This window comes from Agelaius phoeniceus, chromosome 25 (assembly GCF_051311805.1).
Source record: "Agelaius phoeniceus isolate bAgePho1 chromosome 25, bAgePho1.hap1, whole genome shotgun sequence".
NCBI classification, from domain to species: Eukaryota; Metazoa; Chordata; class Aves; order Passeriformes; family Icteridae; genus Agelaius; species Agelaius phoeniceus.
Genome location: NC_135289.1, coordinates 3,380,906 through 3,396,995, shown reverse-complemented (window position 1 = coordinate 3,396,995; position 16,090 = coordinate 3,380,906). Strand labels below are relative to the sequence as shown.

Below are 16,090 nucleotides of genomic sequence, written 5' to 3'. Positions count from 1 at the left end.
TGGGATGCAACAGGTGCATCTGGGATTGGGCTTATGTGGTTGTTTCTAATTAATGGCCAATCACAGCCCAGCTGGCTCAGACTGTGTGAGCCACAAACCTTTGTTATCATTCTTTGCTATTTTATTCTCAGCCAGCCTTCTGATGCAACCTTTTCTTCTATTCTTTTAGTATAGTTTTAATGTAATATATATCATAAAATAATAAATCAAGCCTTCTGAAACATGGAGTCAGATCCTCATCTCTTCCCTCATCCTGTGACCCCTGTGAGCACCATCACAGGGACATTTCCCAGTGAGAGGAATGCTGGGTTTGTCTTTACAAACAAGGATTAATTCAATTTTGTAAAACCCCTCCTCTGCTCCCTGTCCATTCCCCTCCATCTGTTTTTACAGCAACAATCAGGAAACGTCCCCTGTATGAAGATAATGTGGATTAATTCAACTGGACCGAATCTTTTTGAACTTCCTCATTTGCAAAGCAAATTTTAATCAAGGACAGCAAAGGACGTTTGAGGTCTGGCTGAATGGAGGCTGACCAACCTGCTGGAAATGATATTTTGGGTGAATTTGTGCTGGTTCCCATAGGTGAAACAAAACCAAAGCTGGGTAAAAGGTGCAGCCTGCAAACCAGCAGCTCTGAGAGCAGTGGATCAAAGTCTTTGTCATATTTGATGTAAAATCAGAGGTAAATCCACAACCTGGACACTTCCAGTGTGAGAGGAATGGAGGATTTGTCTTTCCAAACAAGCTGTGGGGCTGCTGGTAGATAAAACCAGCACTGGGAGAGAAAAGACACAATGGGAAGGATTCCACTGATTGGTGAATGAAAAAAGATCTTTTGCTTTTACAAATAAACTTTAGGTTTGCTGATAAATGAAATTAGACATTGAAAGATGAAAGAAGCAATGGGGAAGGAAAACCCCTAAATTCCATCAGAATTAAAAATAAAAAGCGGGGGTTGTACATTAGAGGGGAATCATTGGTATCAGGCGTTTTGGGAAGTCTGAACCTCTCAAGTACCTCAGAAATGGGGAAAGAGAGAAGGGAAATGCAGCTGGGAAACTGGGATAAAAAGGAGGCTGTGTCCTCCAAAAATGGGAGAAATCCCAGGGCAATGCCCCATGGCCTCTCCCTTTATTGGAATAAAGTCAAAGGACTCCTCTGTCTCCTTTTTAGCCATAAACCTCTGGTGTTTGTGGAGTGATTTTCCTAACACCAGGGTGGCACAGCACTGGTGTGCCCAAAACATCTGGAGGAAGGACCATTGGAGGTGACAGCAGCAGGTCTGAGCTCCACAAGGAAAACTTGCTCTGGAAATTTCTGGATATTGAGGATTTTTGCCCTTTGTGCTCCGAGCTGCCCTTTGAATTTCATTGAATTCCTTACAGGGGTGTCACAGACTACTCACCTCTCCCAGTTTGTCCAGTTTAATGTAGGTTTCCAGCTTCCCAAAGCCAATATCCGACTGTGAGAGAGAAAGGAAAACGTCACTGGGGAGGAGGGAACCTCCTGCAGGGATGGCTTCACCTCCAGGAGGGTTTCCAGGGACACTGGGCACTGACAATTGGGATTTTTACTCCATTTACTGCCCAAACCCTCTGTGTATCCTGGGAAAAGCCACATCCTGAGCAGGGGACTCAAGGTGCTGGAACAACCCCCAGAGCCACATTCCTTATTCATGAGGGGCTCATGAATATTAATGACACGTTGCCCAGGCTTTGTTTTATTGATCAGACAGCACAGGCAGGTAAATTCCAGCTCTCCTTCCCTCCTCCTCCTCCTCCTGAACGGGCACCTCGGGTCCCAAAATGCCTCCTGAGGCCTGGCTGTGATACCTGGGCACCTCTGGGCACACCTGATGTCTGCACGGGGAGATTTTGCTCCTGTTTTGTTGTGCACAGAGTTTTTGCTCCTATTTCTGCTGCTGCAGCAAAGGAACGGAAATGCCAGCACTGGAGCCGAGGCTGATTCATTATTTATCCACATTTGCATTTGGGCTGAGCTGCAGGAGGGTTTCCCTCTCCTGCTTTGGGAAGGAGCCAGGCTGAGAGGGCAGCCAGGTGTGCACAGGGGAGGGAGGAAGGTGGGAATGGCCCAGCAGGTGCAGGTGGGGAAGGGAGAATCATGGAATCATGGAATTATTGAGGCTGGAAAATCCCTGTGGGATCATCGAGTCCAGGCTGTGCCCGATCCCCACCCTGAGCACTCAGTGCCACCTCCAGGTGCCTCCTCCAGGGATGGGCGCTCCAAACCCCCCTGGGCAGCCCCTTCCAGCCCTTCCCATGAGGAAATTCCTGCTGCTGTCCAACCTGAGCCTCCCCAGCCCAGCCTGAGGCCGTTCCCTCTCCTCCTGTCCCTGTTCCCTGGGATAAGATCCCAAATCCCCCCTGGCTGTCCCCTCCTGGCAGGGAGTTGTGCAGAGCCAGAAATTCCCCCTGAGCCTCCTTTGCTCCAGGCTGAGCCCCTGCCCAGCTCCCTCAGGACTCTCCAAACCCTTCCCAGCTCTCTCAGGACTCTCCAAACCCTTCCCAGCTCCTTCAGGACTCTCCAAACGCTTTCCAGGTTTCTCCAAACCCTTCCCAGCTCCCTCAGGACTCTCCAAACCCTTCCCAGCTCCTTCAGGACTCTCCAAACGCTTTCCAGGTTTCTCCAAACCCTTCCCAGCTCTCTCAGGACTCTCCAAACCCTTCCCAGCTCCCTCAGGACTCTCCAAACTCTTTCCAGGTTTCTCCAAACCCTTCCCAGCTCCCTCAGGACTCTCCAAACCCTTCCCAGCTCCCTCAGGACTCTCCAAACTCTTTCCAGGTTTCTCCAAACCCTTCCCAGCTCCCTCAGGATTCTCCAAACCCTTCCCAGCTCCCTCAGGACTCTCCAAACCCTTCCCAGATTTCTCCAAACCCCTCCCAGCTCCCTCAGCTCCTCCCAGTGCTGCAGGAAGGGCTGGGGCTGGGCAGGGACGTGAGGGGACCTCGGTGACAGCCAGGGGAGCTGGCACAGCAGGACAGGGGACACTCGGGGGTGCCGTGCCTGGCACTGTCCCCCCCTGCTCAGTGCCACTCACGAGGGAGGCCCGGCGGGACATCCTGCTCAGGGGCTTGGGCAGCTCCAGGCTCTCCATCTGCAGCTTCTGCAGGAACTCCGGGGGCAGCCGGATGTCCATGGGCAGCGAGAGGCGCCTGCTGACGTCCTGCAGGAGGGGACAGAGAGGGGACAGGGAGGTGACACGAGGAATTCCAAGGGGAAGGGCTCTGCCATTGACGTGGCAGTGTCACTGTCACATTTTCTGGAAAATCCTCTTTGCCCAGGATTCTTCTCCTGGGAAGCTGAGAAGCCTCAGAGAAAAGGGAAACCAATACTTGTCTGATTTGCTTCTCCTGTGTTTTGCTGCTTGGGAATGTGGCAGGTGTCACATCATTGAAATAGAATTAATATAATATAATATAATATAATATAATATAATATAATATAATATAATATTCAGCCTTCTAAGAGTATGGAGTCAGATTCATCTCTTCCCTCGTCCTGGAACCCTCAACCTGGAACCTCCTCAACCCTCAACCCCCTGTCCTCAAGGGAACAGAGGTGAGGGAGGTGACACGAGGAATTTCAATGGGAAGAGCTCTGCCATTGACGTGGCAGTGTCACTGTCACATTTTCTGGAAAATCCTCTTTGCCCAGGATTCTTCTCCTGGGAAGCTGAGAAGCCTCAGAGAAAAAGGAAACCAATATTTATCTGATTTGCTTCTCCTGTGTTTTGCTGCTCTGGCATGTGGTTGGGGATTGTTTATCCAACAGGTGATTGTTTGATTGGTTTCATGTGAATTGTTTTAACTTAATGACCAATCACAGTCCAGCTGTGTTGGGACTCTGGAAGGAGTGATTTGTTTTCATTATCATTCTTTGTAGCCTTCTGTCTGTATCCTTTCAATGTAACGTAATGTAACGTAATGTAATGTAATGTAATATAATATAATATAATATAATATAATATAATATAATATAATATAATATAATATAATATAATATAATATAATATAATAATCAGCCTTCTAAGAATATGGAGTGATTTTCATCTCTTCCCTTGTCCTGAAATCCTCTCAACCACCACAGTGCCACTCAAGGGAAGGGTGTGGTGGCACACGGTGGCAGTCACAGCAGAGGATGCCAGGGCTCGTGTGTGACACTGCCACGTCCCAGCCAGCAGGGAGGTGACAGCCAGCTGTCCCCACGTCCCCCTGTCCCCAGCACTTACCCAGCTGTCCCCACGTCCCCCTGTCCCCAGCACTTGCCTCCATGGAGCAGCGGCGCTGGCCGTGGTTGCGGTAGCGCACGGCGGCCACCGGGGACCGGCCCTGTCCCTCCGGCGGGGACACGGGGCTGCCATCAGCTGCCACCTCCCTGCCCAGCTGTGCCAGCTGCAGGTGCCCCTGAGCCAGGTCTGGGGACGAAAAGAAAGCAGAGTGTGAAAAATGCATGTATTTTATGATTGGCTTTTCGCAAATATTCAAATGAATATTATATGTGTTGTGTTAGAAAGTGATGCTGTATTGATTCTCTTAAGTACTGTTTTAGGTTATAAAAAATGCTAAAATAGAAACTATGGTATGTAGGATATTTTTTTTAAAGAAAGGACTCGCAGTGAGACAGCAGCCACGGGACACCTGAATCTTTCAGAGAAAGAGAATTTATTGCTTCATTATCAGAACAAATGAACTTCTTCCCACCTCAAAGCACTGTCAGGATTCAGAGGAAGAAGCTGACCCTGCCCAGACAGAATCCTGTGTTTGAATGGAATTTATGCATCATGGATGAGGTGTATGAATATGCAACAGGTTGTTGTTTTTAAGGGTTAATCCTCTGTTAACGTGGGGCCTTTTTCGGGCTCGTGCTGTCCAGAAAAGGTACCCAGACTGTCCATAACTCTTTGTCTCTATTGTCCCATATTGTGCTAATGCAATTTGTCCAAATTATTATTACTCTAATTGTATTACTATTTTTATAACCATTTTATTACTATTAAACTTTTAAACTTTTAAAAACAAGTGACTGGCGTTTTTCACAAGAGGGAGCTGCTGGAGGGGTGGCAGGAGCACCAAGGAGCCAGAGCAGGGCAGGGATGCTCTGGGCAATCTCTTCTTCCTTCTCTATATCCAGAGGGAATTCTGAGTTTTGCTCTGGATTCCTGGGGCTCTGCCACCCTCAGCATTGCCAAAGAAATTTGGGATTTCTGTCACACCCTGCCTGCCACAGGGCTGTGACAGAAATCCCAAATGTAAATCACTAAAAAGTGCTCTGCCACTTTTAGTATCCCTTACTTTGGGCCTTTCTTTTTATTAGAATAAAAAATGCCTCTGCCTCTGTGTAATAATGCTTGTTAAATCAGGGTAATAATTAATGTAATGTAATGTAATGTAATAAAATGTAATGTAATGTAATATAATGTAATGTAATAAAATGTAATATAATATAATATAATATAATATAATATAATATAATATAATATAATATATAATGTAATGTAATATAATGTAATATAATATAATGTAATGTAATAAAATGTAATATAATATATGTAATATAATGTAACATAATATATAGAAAGTAATATAATATAATATAATATAATATAATATAATATAATATATAATGTAAAGTAATGTAATATAATGTAATATATTGTAATGTAATGTAATATATAATGTAATGTAATATAATGTAATGTAATATGTAATGCAATATAATATAATATAATATAATATATATCATAAAATAATTAATCAGCCTTCTGAAGCATGGAGTCAAGATTCTCATCCCTTCCCTGTCCCTATGAACACCCCCAGAGGGATTTTTCCTCCCCAGAGCAGTGAAAGTCCCCGGGGAGTGCCCCAGGCTGAGCCCTGCCCTGTCCCTGCCCTGTCCCTGCCCCGTCCCTGGGGACAATCCCGGCTGCAGGGATGATCTCATGGCTGTGGAGGCAGGGCTGGATTTTCAGGGCTGCTGAGCAGGGCTGGGCCCTGGCTGCAGTTTGCTGGGCTGATGGATGAGAGCTGGCAGGCCAGTGACCTGGCAAGGGCCGTGGGTTTGTGCCATGGGCACAGGGAGGGCAGAGCTGGGGGATGCTGGGTGCCCAGCCCTCAGTGCCAGCGGGCTTCAGAGGGGCTGAAACGGTGCCAGGGCTTTGGTAAAACCCCTCCTCTGCTCCCTGTCCATTCCCCTCCATCTGTTTTTACAGCAACAATCAGGAAACGTCCCCCGAGTTAACCACAGGTATGAAAATAATGTGGATTAATTCAACTGGACCAAATCTTTTTGAACTTCCTCGTTTGCCGAGCAAATTTTAATCAAGGACAGCAAAGGACGTTTGAGGTCTGGCTGAATGGAGGCTGACCAACCTGCTGGAAATGATATTTTGGGTGAATTTGTGCTGGTTCCCACAGGTGAAACAAAAACAAAGCTGGGTAAAAGGTGCAGCCTTCAAACCAGCAGCTCTGAGAGCAGTGGATCAAACTTTTGTCATGTTTGATGTAAAATCAGAGGTAAATCCACAACCTGGACACTTCCAGTGTGAGAGGAATGGAGGATTTGTCTTTCCAAACAAGCTGTGGGGCTGCTGGTAGATAAAACCAGGAGATAAACAGATGAGTGTTTAAAAAAATGAGAGATAAACAATGGGAAGGATTCCACTGGTTGGTGAATGGAAAAAGATATTTGCTTTTACAAATAAACTTTAGGTTTGCTGATCAATGAAATTGGATGTTGAAAAGTGAAAGAAACAATGGGGAAAACCCCTAAATTCCATAAGAATTAAAAATGAAAAGGGAGGGTTGTACATTAGAAGGGAATCTTTGGTATCAGGTGTTTTGGGGAGTGTGAACCTCTCAAGTATCTCAGAAATGGGGAAAGAGAGAAGGAAATTGGGATAAAAAGGAGGCTGCGTCCTCCAAAAATGGGAGAAATCCCAGGGGAATGCCCCATGGCCTCTCCCTTTATTGGAATAAAGTCAAAGGACTGCTCTGTCTCCTTTTTGAGCACAAACCTCTGCTGTTTGTGGGTTCATTCTCCTGACAGGTGGATCCTAAAGGACGGGGAAATGCGGCAAAAACTCACAGGAGGCTGGCAGAGGTGAGGGGAGAGGGGTCTGGGCTGCCCTGGGGCCGGGATGGGCCAGCCCAGCCCTCCCTGCCCTGCTCTGCCACTGGGAAATTCCCAATCCCCAAGGGCTGGAGCTGCCCCTGGCGCTTGCAGGGAGCTCAGTGCGGAGCTGTGGCCTTGCAGGATCTGAGTGTGAATCTGTGAGCTTGCAGGTCCTTGAAGGGTGAAGCTGTGAGCTTGCAGGACCTTGCAGGGAGATGAGTGTGAATCTGTGGGCTTGCAGGACCTTGCAGGGAGCTGAGTGTGAATCTGTGGGCTTGCAGGACCTTGCAGGACCTGAGTGTGAAGCTGTGGCCTTGCAGGACCTTGCAGGGAGCTCAGGGTGAATCTGTGAGCTTGCAGGACCCTGTAGGGAGCTGAGTGTGAATCTGTGAGCTTGCAGGACCTGAGTGTGAAGCTGTGGGCTTGCAGGACCTTGCAGGGAGCTGAGTGTGAATCTGTGAGCTTGCAGGACCTGAGTGTGAAGCTGTGGGCTTGCAGGACCTTGCAGGACCCTGCAGGGAGCTCAGTGTGAATCTGTGAGCTTGCAGGACCCTGCAGGGAGCTGAGTGTGAATCTGTGGGCTTGCAGGACCTGAGTGTGAATCTGTGGGCTTGCAGGACCCTGCAGGGAGCTGAGTGTGAAGCTGTGAGCTTGCAGGACCCTGCAGGACCTTTCAGGGAGCTCAGGGTGAATCTGTGAGCTTGCAGGACCTTGCAGGGAGCTGAATGTGAATCTGTGAGCTTGCAGGACCCTGCAGGGAGCTCAGTGTGAAGCTGTGGGCTTGCAGGACCTTGCAGGGAGCTCAGTGTGAAGCTGTGGGCTTGCAGGACCCTGCAGGACCTTGCAGGGTGAAGCTGTGGGCGGGCAGAATTCCCTGGCAGGGAAAGAAGGAGGCTGCTGCCATATCAAAGGGAGGGAAGCAGACACAGGCAGCCCTTTTTATAAATATATTTATATATTTCAACTCCTCCTCTGCCCAAACAAGCTTTGATCTCCCAAGGAAAGGGGCCAGGACCCTCCTCTGCCTGCCTGCCTTAGAACTTTGAATTCCTTTGCTGAGTGTGAATTAGAACTTGGAATTTCTTTGCCTCCTCTCCAGGCTCTGCGCTTGGGTTCTTCACCCTCCTTCCTCCCCCTCATCATCATTTCCTCAGGGCCTGGTGTTCCCCTGGTGGCTCTGGTTTGTCCTTTCCAGCCCAAACACTGAATTTTGGGAGGGCAGAGCAGGCTGTGGGTGTTTGGGGGCTGCTTCTGGATGCCCCCAGCTCTTATCAAAGCCACCAAGCCCTGATCCCTCTGTGACAAACAGCCTCAGGTTCCTCCAAGGTGACATTGCTGGTGACAGCATGTGTCCAGGCTGGAAAGCTGTTTGATTTTCCAGCCTGGAAAACAAACAAACAAACAAACAAACCTGTTTTCCTTCTTCTATCAGCATCTGTGGGGGTGAGGTGGTGAGAATGAGGGGATGGGGAGGACAGGGCTGGGGATTTCTCACCAGATGGGGCAGCTTTGTCCCCTGCCTGTCCCCTCACAGGAGCCAGAGCAGTTCTGGAGCAGCCTGGGATGGTGGAAGTGGAATGGGAGGAGCTTTGGGGTCCCTTCCAACCCAAATCTTCCCTGATTTTGTGATTCTGGCACTCAGAGCCACCAAAGTTTGGGATTTGCAGAGCCTGGGATTTCTGAGGCTGGAGGGAAACCAAACTCCAGGCAATTCCCTAAGGAAAGGAGAGCGCAGGTGTTGATGCCTGCTGGGATCTGCCCCTGTCCCTGGAGCCAGGACCACCTGAGCTGGCCCTGGCTGTCACCAGGGCTGGCTCTGGATCATGGGGACACAGAGGGACACAAGGACAGCCCCAGGAAAAGCTGCAGCCCTGAACGAGCTTCCAGCACCCTGGGCAGCCTGGCTGGCACAGCCGGGCCCTCCCTGCTGGGCAGGGCCAGTGCCAGGCACTGACATCAGGGCTCAGCCCCTTCAGAGAGGGCAAACACAGCCTGGAAGGGAGCTGGGGGCACGGGAAGGGCCAGGCTGTGGCACAGCTGGCAGGAGGCAGCACAGCGTGTGCCTGGCATTGACCCCAGGAGGGAACCCAGCCTGGCTCTGCCCGGCTCCCTGAACCCAGCCCGGCTCTGCCCGGCTCCCTGAGCCCAGCCCGGCTCTGCCCGGCTCCCTGAGCCCAGCCTGGCTCTGCCCAGCTCCCTGAGCCCAGCCCGGCTCTGCCCGGCTCCCTGAGCCCAGCCCGGCTCTGCCCGGCTCCCCAAGCTCTGCCTGACTCTGCCCGGCTCCCTGAGCCCAGCCCAGCTCTGCCCAGCTCCCTGAGCCCAGCCTGGCTCTGCCCGGCTCCCTGAGCCCAGCCCGGCTCTGCCCGGCTCCCTGAGCCCAGCCTGGCTCTGCCCGGCTCCCTGAGCCCAGCCTGGCTCTGCCCGGCTCCCTGAGCCCAGCCTGGCTCTGCCCGGCTCCCTGAGCCCAGCCCGGCTCTGCCCGGCTCCCCAAGCTCTGCCCAAGCTCTGCCCAAGCTCTACCTGACTCTACCCAAGCCCAGCCTGGCTCCCCATGCTCTGCCCAGCTCTGCCTGGTTCCCCAGACTCTCCAGGGTCTCCCCAGGCTCTCCCCAAGTTCTGCCCAAGCCCAGCCCAGCTCTGCCCAGCTTTCTGAGCCCAGCACAGCTCTGCCCAGCTCCTCAAGCCCTGCCCAGCTCTGCCTGGCTCTCTCCAGGTTCTGCCCAGCTCCCTGAGCCCAGCCTGGCTCTGCCTGGCTCTGCCCAAGCTCTGCCCAGTTCTGCCCGGCTCCCCAAGAGCTCTGCCCAGTTCCTCAGGCTCTGCCCAACCCTGCCTGGCTCTGTCTGGTTTCCCAGACTCTGTCCAGCTCTGCCAGGCTCTGCCCAGCTCCCTGAGCCCAGCCCAACTCTGCCCAGTTCCCCAAGCTCTGTCTGGCTCTGCCAGGCTCTGCCCAGCTCCCTGAGCCCAGCCCAGCTCTGCCTGGCTCCCCAAGCTCTGCCCAGCTCTGCCAGGCTCTGCCCAGCTCTCTGAGCCCTGCCCAGCTCCCTGAGCCCAGCCCAGCTCTGCCTGGCTCCCCAAGCTCTGCCCAGCTCTGCCAGGCTCTGCCCAGCTCTCTGAGCCCAGCCCAACTCTGCCCAGCTCCCCAAGCTCTGCCCAGCTCTGCCAGGCTCTGCCCAAGCCCAGCCCAGCCCTGCCCAAGCTCTGCCCAAGCACGGCTGCCCAGGCTGGGCTGCTCCCAGTGCCTGCAGCATCCCCAGCCTGCCCTGAGCCTGCCCCAGCCTGCATCTGTGCCCAGCTTTGGGTTTAAGCCCTGGCTCTGCCCTTGCCTGCTCCAGGGGCTGTGTTTGCTCAGGGCATGTGCCCTGCTTTGGATTTAACCCCTCATCTCCCTGAGATGTGCCCCAGCCTGCCCTGGGGGTTGTGTTTGTTCAGGGGATGAGCCAGGTTTGGATTTAACCCTTCATCTCCCTGCCTGCTGAAAACCAACGTGCAGGGAGGGGCAAAGGCTGCTCCAGCGTGCCCCGGGTGCTGCCCAGGACAGAACAGCCCCTGTGGCTCTGGGAACAGCAGCTGAGCCCCCAAAGGGGTCACCCCCCTCTTTTGGGGAGGCAGGAGGAGATCCCACACGTTCCCACTCTCAACCACAGCTCCCCATTTTGTGCAAATTCCTTTCCCTCCCATCCTCCTGGTGAAGGATAAATCTCTCTGCAGCTTTAACCGAGGTGTTACTCACACAGAACGAGGGGCAGACGCTTCCACAGCCCCCGAGGGTGCCTGGGGAGGGCTGGAGAGGCTCTCACCCAGCCCAGGGGCTCCTCACCTTCGTTCCTCTGGTTGTTGAGCTGGTTGAACTGCTCGGTGAACTCCGTCAGGGACTCCTCGATGGTCTCCGTGCGCGGCACCGAGAGCGAAAATCTCCTCTTGAAGTTTTTCATCTTGTTCATCTTCCCTCGAGCTGCCAGGGACGGCAGAGCCCTGCAGGGAAAGGGGACAGCAGGCTCAGAGGGATGGACAGCACCAGGATGGGCCCCCAGCCCCAAGGCTGCTGCTTTTTGGGGTTGGCAGCATGCCCACCCCAAATTCCACCCCACAACTGCTGCTTTTTGGGGTTGGCAGCATCCTGACCTGAATTTCCACCCCTACAGCTGCTGCTTTTCGGGGTGGCAGCATCCCAACCCCAATTCCCACCCCACAGCTGTTCCTTTTTGGGGTTGGCAATGTCCTGACCCCAATTCCCACCCCACAACTGCTGCTTTTTGGGGTTGGCAGCATCCCCACCCCAATTCCCACCCTACAACTTCTGCTCTTTGGGGTTGGCAATGTCCGGACATGAATTTTCCCCCCCCTCCACCAGGAGTTCCTGGGACATCCTTTCTCTGGGTCAGAGCAGAAGAGGAGCCACAGAAATTGGGCTCTTTGTGTTTTGAAGGCTCTGATCAGCAGGGGCAGGGAGGGTGATTTTTTGTGATTTTTTTTTTGAGCCCAGGGCAGGGCTGTGCACACTCAGTCACTCACAGGCTGTGCCTTGGAAACTCCAGGAATGCCTGGGCAGGGGGGAATGCAGGGTGAAAACAGAAGGAAAGCAAGAAAAAGACAAAACAAGGATGGAAAAGACTCAATCCCACGTTTCTCACTGGAAAAGGAGATTCCTCTCCCCTGGCAGTGTGGCCTCGGCTTTGCCCTTGCAACAAAGAGCCAGCAGCGAAATGCTGAGAGGGGCAGCACGGGCAGGGGGGATGCCCCAAATCCCAGCCTGGGAGATGCTCTGAGCTCCATCCCAGCTCCATCCCAGCTCCATCCCAGCTCCCGGGGCCTCCTCCCACTGGGCGTCAGAATCGCCTTAACCGCAGATCAGATTAAGGCAATAAAACCCTTAAAGGAAGAAAACCCTCGGGGCACGGAGCCGGCCCCGGGCGCGGCTTTGCCTTTGCTGCTTTGGTTCTTGCCAGGATCAGGCTGGAAGTGCTGCCTGTGTGGGGTTTGGGCTCCAGCCCTGCTGCAATTCCTCCTGCCCAGCACGGATCCAGCAGGGATCAGGCACTCCTTGGATTTACAGACACGAAATCCCAGAATCCCAGACCAGTTTGGTTGGAGGGACCTTGGGATTCATCTCACGCCATGCCCTGTCCCAGGTTGCTCCAGACCCTGTCCAACCCAGCCTTGGGCACTGCCAGGGATGGGACATCAGTGTCCCACCCCCAACCAGCCACAGCTTTGCCCCTTCCAGCCTCAGGCCTGAGCAGGTTTGGGTCTGTTCCTCTCCTCTTCCCAAGCCCAGAAGTGTGGGGCTGCTCCTCCTGCATCCTTCATCCTCTGGACATCCCCACCAGGGGATTTTCCATCAACAGCCCTGGACTCTAACACTGCTCTCAGCCCCCAGCCCAGTCTGAAGAGCTCAATCATCCTGGCAGCATCCTGGCAGCACTATCCCTTGGTGCCAGACCCCAAAACCCCTCAGGGATGTTTGTTCTCCCCACAGGGAGCGGCTCTTTCCCACACATCCCAGACCACTGGAGCAGCTTCCTCCCTTCCTCCTGGGTGTCTCCATTCCTGCCCTCCCCTGGCTGTCCCCAGAGCCCCCCAGGTTTATCAGCACCACCCTGGACTCTAACACTGCTCTCACCCCCCAATCCAGTCTGAAGAGCTCAATCACCCCTTGGTACCAGACCCCAAAACCTCTCAGGGATGTTTTTTCCCCCACAAGGAGCGGCTCTTTCCTGCACATCCCATGTCTGGAGCAGCTCAGCCTCTTCCTCCTGAGTGTCCCTGCTCCTGCTCTCCCCTGGCTGTCCCCAGAGCCCCCCAGGTTTATCAGCACCACCCTGGGTTCTAACACTGCTCTCATCCTCATCCTGCTTGGTACCAAGGGGTGATTGGAGCTCAACCACCCCTTGGTACCAAACAGACCCCAAAACTTCTCAGGGATGATTTTTCTCCCCACAGGGAGCGGCTCAGCCCCTTCCCCCTGCATGTCCCCAGATCCCCTCCAGCCCCCTCCCAGGTTTATCAGCACCACCCTGGACTCTAACACTGCTCTCACCCCCCAATCCAGTCTGAAGAGCTCAATCACCCCTTGGTACCAGACCCCAAAACCTCTCAGGGATGTTTTTTCCCCCACAAGGAGCGGCTCTTTCCTGCACATCCCATGTCTGGAGCAGCTCAGCCTCTTCCCCCTGGGTGTCCCCACTCCTGCTCTCCCCTGGTTGTCCCCAGAGCCCCCCAAGACCCTTTCCAGGTTTATCAGCACCTCCGTGGACTCTAACACTGCTCTCAGCCCCCAGCCCAATCTGAAGAGCTCAATCATCCCCAAACTTCTCAGGTATGATTTTCCCAACAAGGAGCGGCTTTTCCCTGCACATCCCGTGTCTGGAGCAGCTCAGCCTCTTCCTCCTGGGTGTCTCCTCTTCCTCCTGGATGTCCCCACTCCTGCTCTCCCCTGGCTGTCCCCAGAGCCCCCCCAGCCCCCTCCCAGCCTCATCAGCACGGCCCAAGGGCGATCGCAGCGCTCCAGACTGATCTCACACCGCATCCCCGTCGCCAGGACAACGGCACCGCCCTGCCCGGCGTGCCTGCCTGTGAAAGCTTTAAAAGATGATCCCTCAGCAATATAAACACTCGGCTGGGCGCCTGCCAGGCTCTGCGGTGAGGCACGGCACCCTGCAGTGGGTGAATCCCCTGAAAATCCCGGGAATTCACCTGAATCCCGGCGATTCCCTGCCCCCGCTCAGCTCCCACCTTCCTGAGGCTGAAGGCTCGGCCGTGCCGTTCCTAGGGTCGGGGCTGGGGGGCTTTGCCGGGGGTGGGAAGGGAGCTCGGAGGGTTTGAGACACCTCCACTGCCGGTTTCAGACATTGGAATGTTTTCCCAGCACTGCAGGAACGTGCCCAGGCACAGTGAGGATGCTCTGGGCTCCAAAGAAGATTCAGGAGATCCAGAAGTGAATCCAGCTCCTGGTCCCGCGCTGGGGACAAAATCCCAGCCTGGCAGGGGCTGGAATGGGATAAGCAGGACATCAAGCAGGATTTTGGGATCTTGGGAAGGTGTTTGGCTGAGCAATTCCTGCTTTGATCATCCCCCACTGAGCCAGTCCATAACCTCCTTGGATCCTTTGGTCAGGATCAAATCTGGGCCAGGAAAGATGCAGGGAACAGCTAAAACACTCGGGTGAATGAGGATGAGGAGAAGTGGTGTCTCCATCCATAACCTCCTTTGGTCCTTTGGTCAGGATCAAATCTGAGGCAGGAAAGATGCAGGGAACAGGAAAAACACTCGGGTGAATGAGGAGGATGAGGAGAAGTGGTGTCTCCATCCATAACCTCCTTTGATCCTTTGGTCAGGATCAAATCTGGGCCAGGAAAGATGCAGGGAACAGGAAAAACACTCGGGTGAATGAGGAGGATGAGGAGAAGTGGTGTCTGCATCTTCTTTCCCCTCCCTAAAAAGCTGTGGATGGTTTACAGGGAATCAGCTCCTCACTGCCACAAAACTGCTCCACAAATCCAAACCCTTCCTGCAGGAATGCCAGCAGCTCCAGGCTGCTAAATATAAACCTGGGAGAGGAGAGGAGCTGAGAGAGGGGTAAAAATAGCCCCGGGCTCGCTGCAGCCTCTCCTGCCACACCCGAGCCTCTCCCTGCCCATGGTCTCGCATCCCCGGGCTCATTTTTCCAGCTACACCTGGACCTGCTCGGAGTTCACATTAAAGCTGGGATTTATGGGTTTGTGAGCTGGGATTGATGGGATCGTGCTTGTCCTCAGCCCTCGGCTCCTTCCCCGACAGGAATTCTCCTTTCCTGACAGGAATTTGCCCTGTCCCACATGGATACAGGATCCCAAAACTGGGATTTATGGGATTGTGAGCTGGGATTTATAGGATTTATGGTACTGTGCTTGTCCTCAGCCCTTGGCTCCTTCCCCTACAGGAATTTGCCCTGTCCCATATGGATACAGGATCCCAAAGCTGGGATTTATGGGATTGTGAGCTGGGATTTATGGGATTTATGGTACTGTGCTTGTCTTCAGCCCTTGGCTCCTTCCCCTACAGGAATTTGCCCTGTCCCATATGGATACAGGATCCCAAAGCTGGGATTTATGGGATTTATGGGATTGTGGTTGTCCTCAGCCCTCAGCTCCTTCCCTGACAGGAATTTGCCCTGTCCCATATGGATACAGGATCCCAAAGCTGGGATTTATGGGATTGTGAGCTGGGATTTATGGGATTCTTTTATGGGATTGTGCTTGTCCGCAGCCCTAGGCTCCTCTCCGACAGGAACTCACCCTGTCCCATATGGGATCCATACAGGGTCCCAAAGCTGGGATTTGCTGCAAGCAAAGCACCCACAACCTTCGTACCAGACGGAATTTAGGGTCGGGCTGGGGCAGGAAATGTGGGATTCCAGGGGGAATTTAGGGTCGGGCCGGGCAATGTGGGGTGCCCCACAGCCCCCCAGAGTTCCAGCAGCTTCCCCCACCCTCCAGCCGCATTCCTTGTGGGATAAAAAAATCCCTTTTTACAGCTGCTCTCCCCAGCACGGATTTCAAAGGAGGAACTCCTAGCGACCACCTCTTGTTTTGATTAATTTTTTTTAATTTTGTTTAATTTTGTTTAATTTTGTTTAATTTTGTCGGGTTTTTTCCCCCCCCCCCAGTGTGCTAAAGGAAGCGGTGGCATTTATTGACTTTCCGAGGGAAAGTGACACTTGTTAAGCAAAGCCATGACATCACTTTTGTCACTTTTGCTTTTACAGCCTGGCAGGAACGGCAGCAATCCCTGGATGCTGCCGGGGATGCAGAGCGAGAGCCGGATAATTAACAGCAGGCAGGAACATGACACGAGGGGAAGGAGCAGTTTCACACGGCAATGAGGAATTTAGGCATAAAAATGAAATCACCCTGCTTGGAACCCGGTCAAAAACCAGGATTAAAGCCAGCAGGGCGAGTGATCTGCATTTACTGGAACT

The 16,090-nt window shown here is 53.1% G+C and overlaps 1 protein-coding gene across 1 annotated transcript in view; it reads right to left on the bottom strand.

The window, feature by feature from the left end:
- CDK18 (cyclin dependent kinase 18) overlaps positions 1-16,090 on the bottom strand; it is a 39,091-nt gene that overhangs the window by 8,394 nt on the left and 14,607 nt on the right. Inside the window, exons 2-5 of the mRNA XM_077190680.1 lie at positions 10,952-11,106; positions 4,290-4,438; positions 3,062-3,187; positions 1,409-1,465 (exon numbers count right to left, since the gene is read on the bottom strand). Of these exons, the coding sequence (XP_077046795.1) occupies positions 1,409-1,465; positions 3,062-3,187; positions 4,290-4,438; positions 10,952-11,075 (456 nt within the window). The 5' untranslated portion in view covers positions 11,076-11,106. The remainder of the gene's footprint in view (positions 1-1,408; positions 1,466-3,061; positions 3,188-4,289; positions 4,439-10,951; positions 11,107-16,090) is intronic.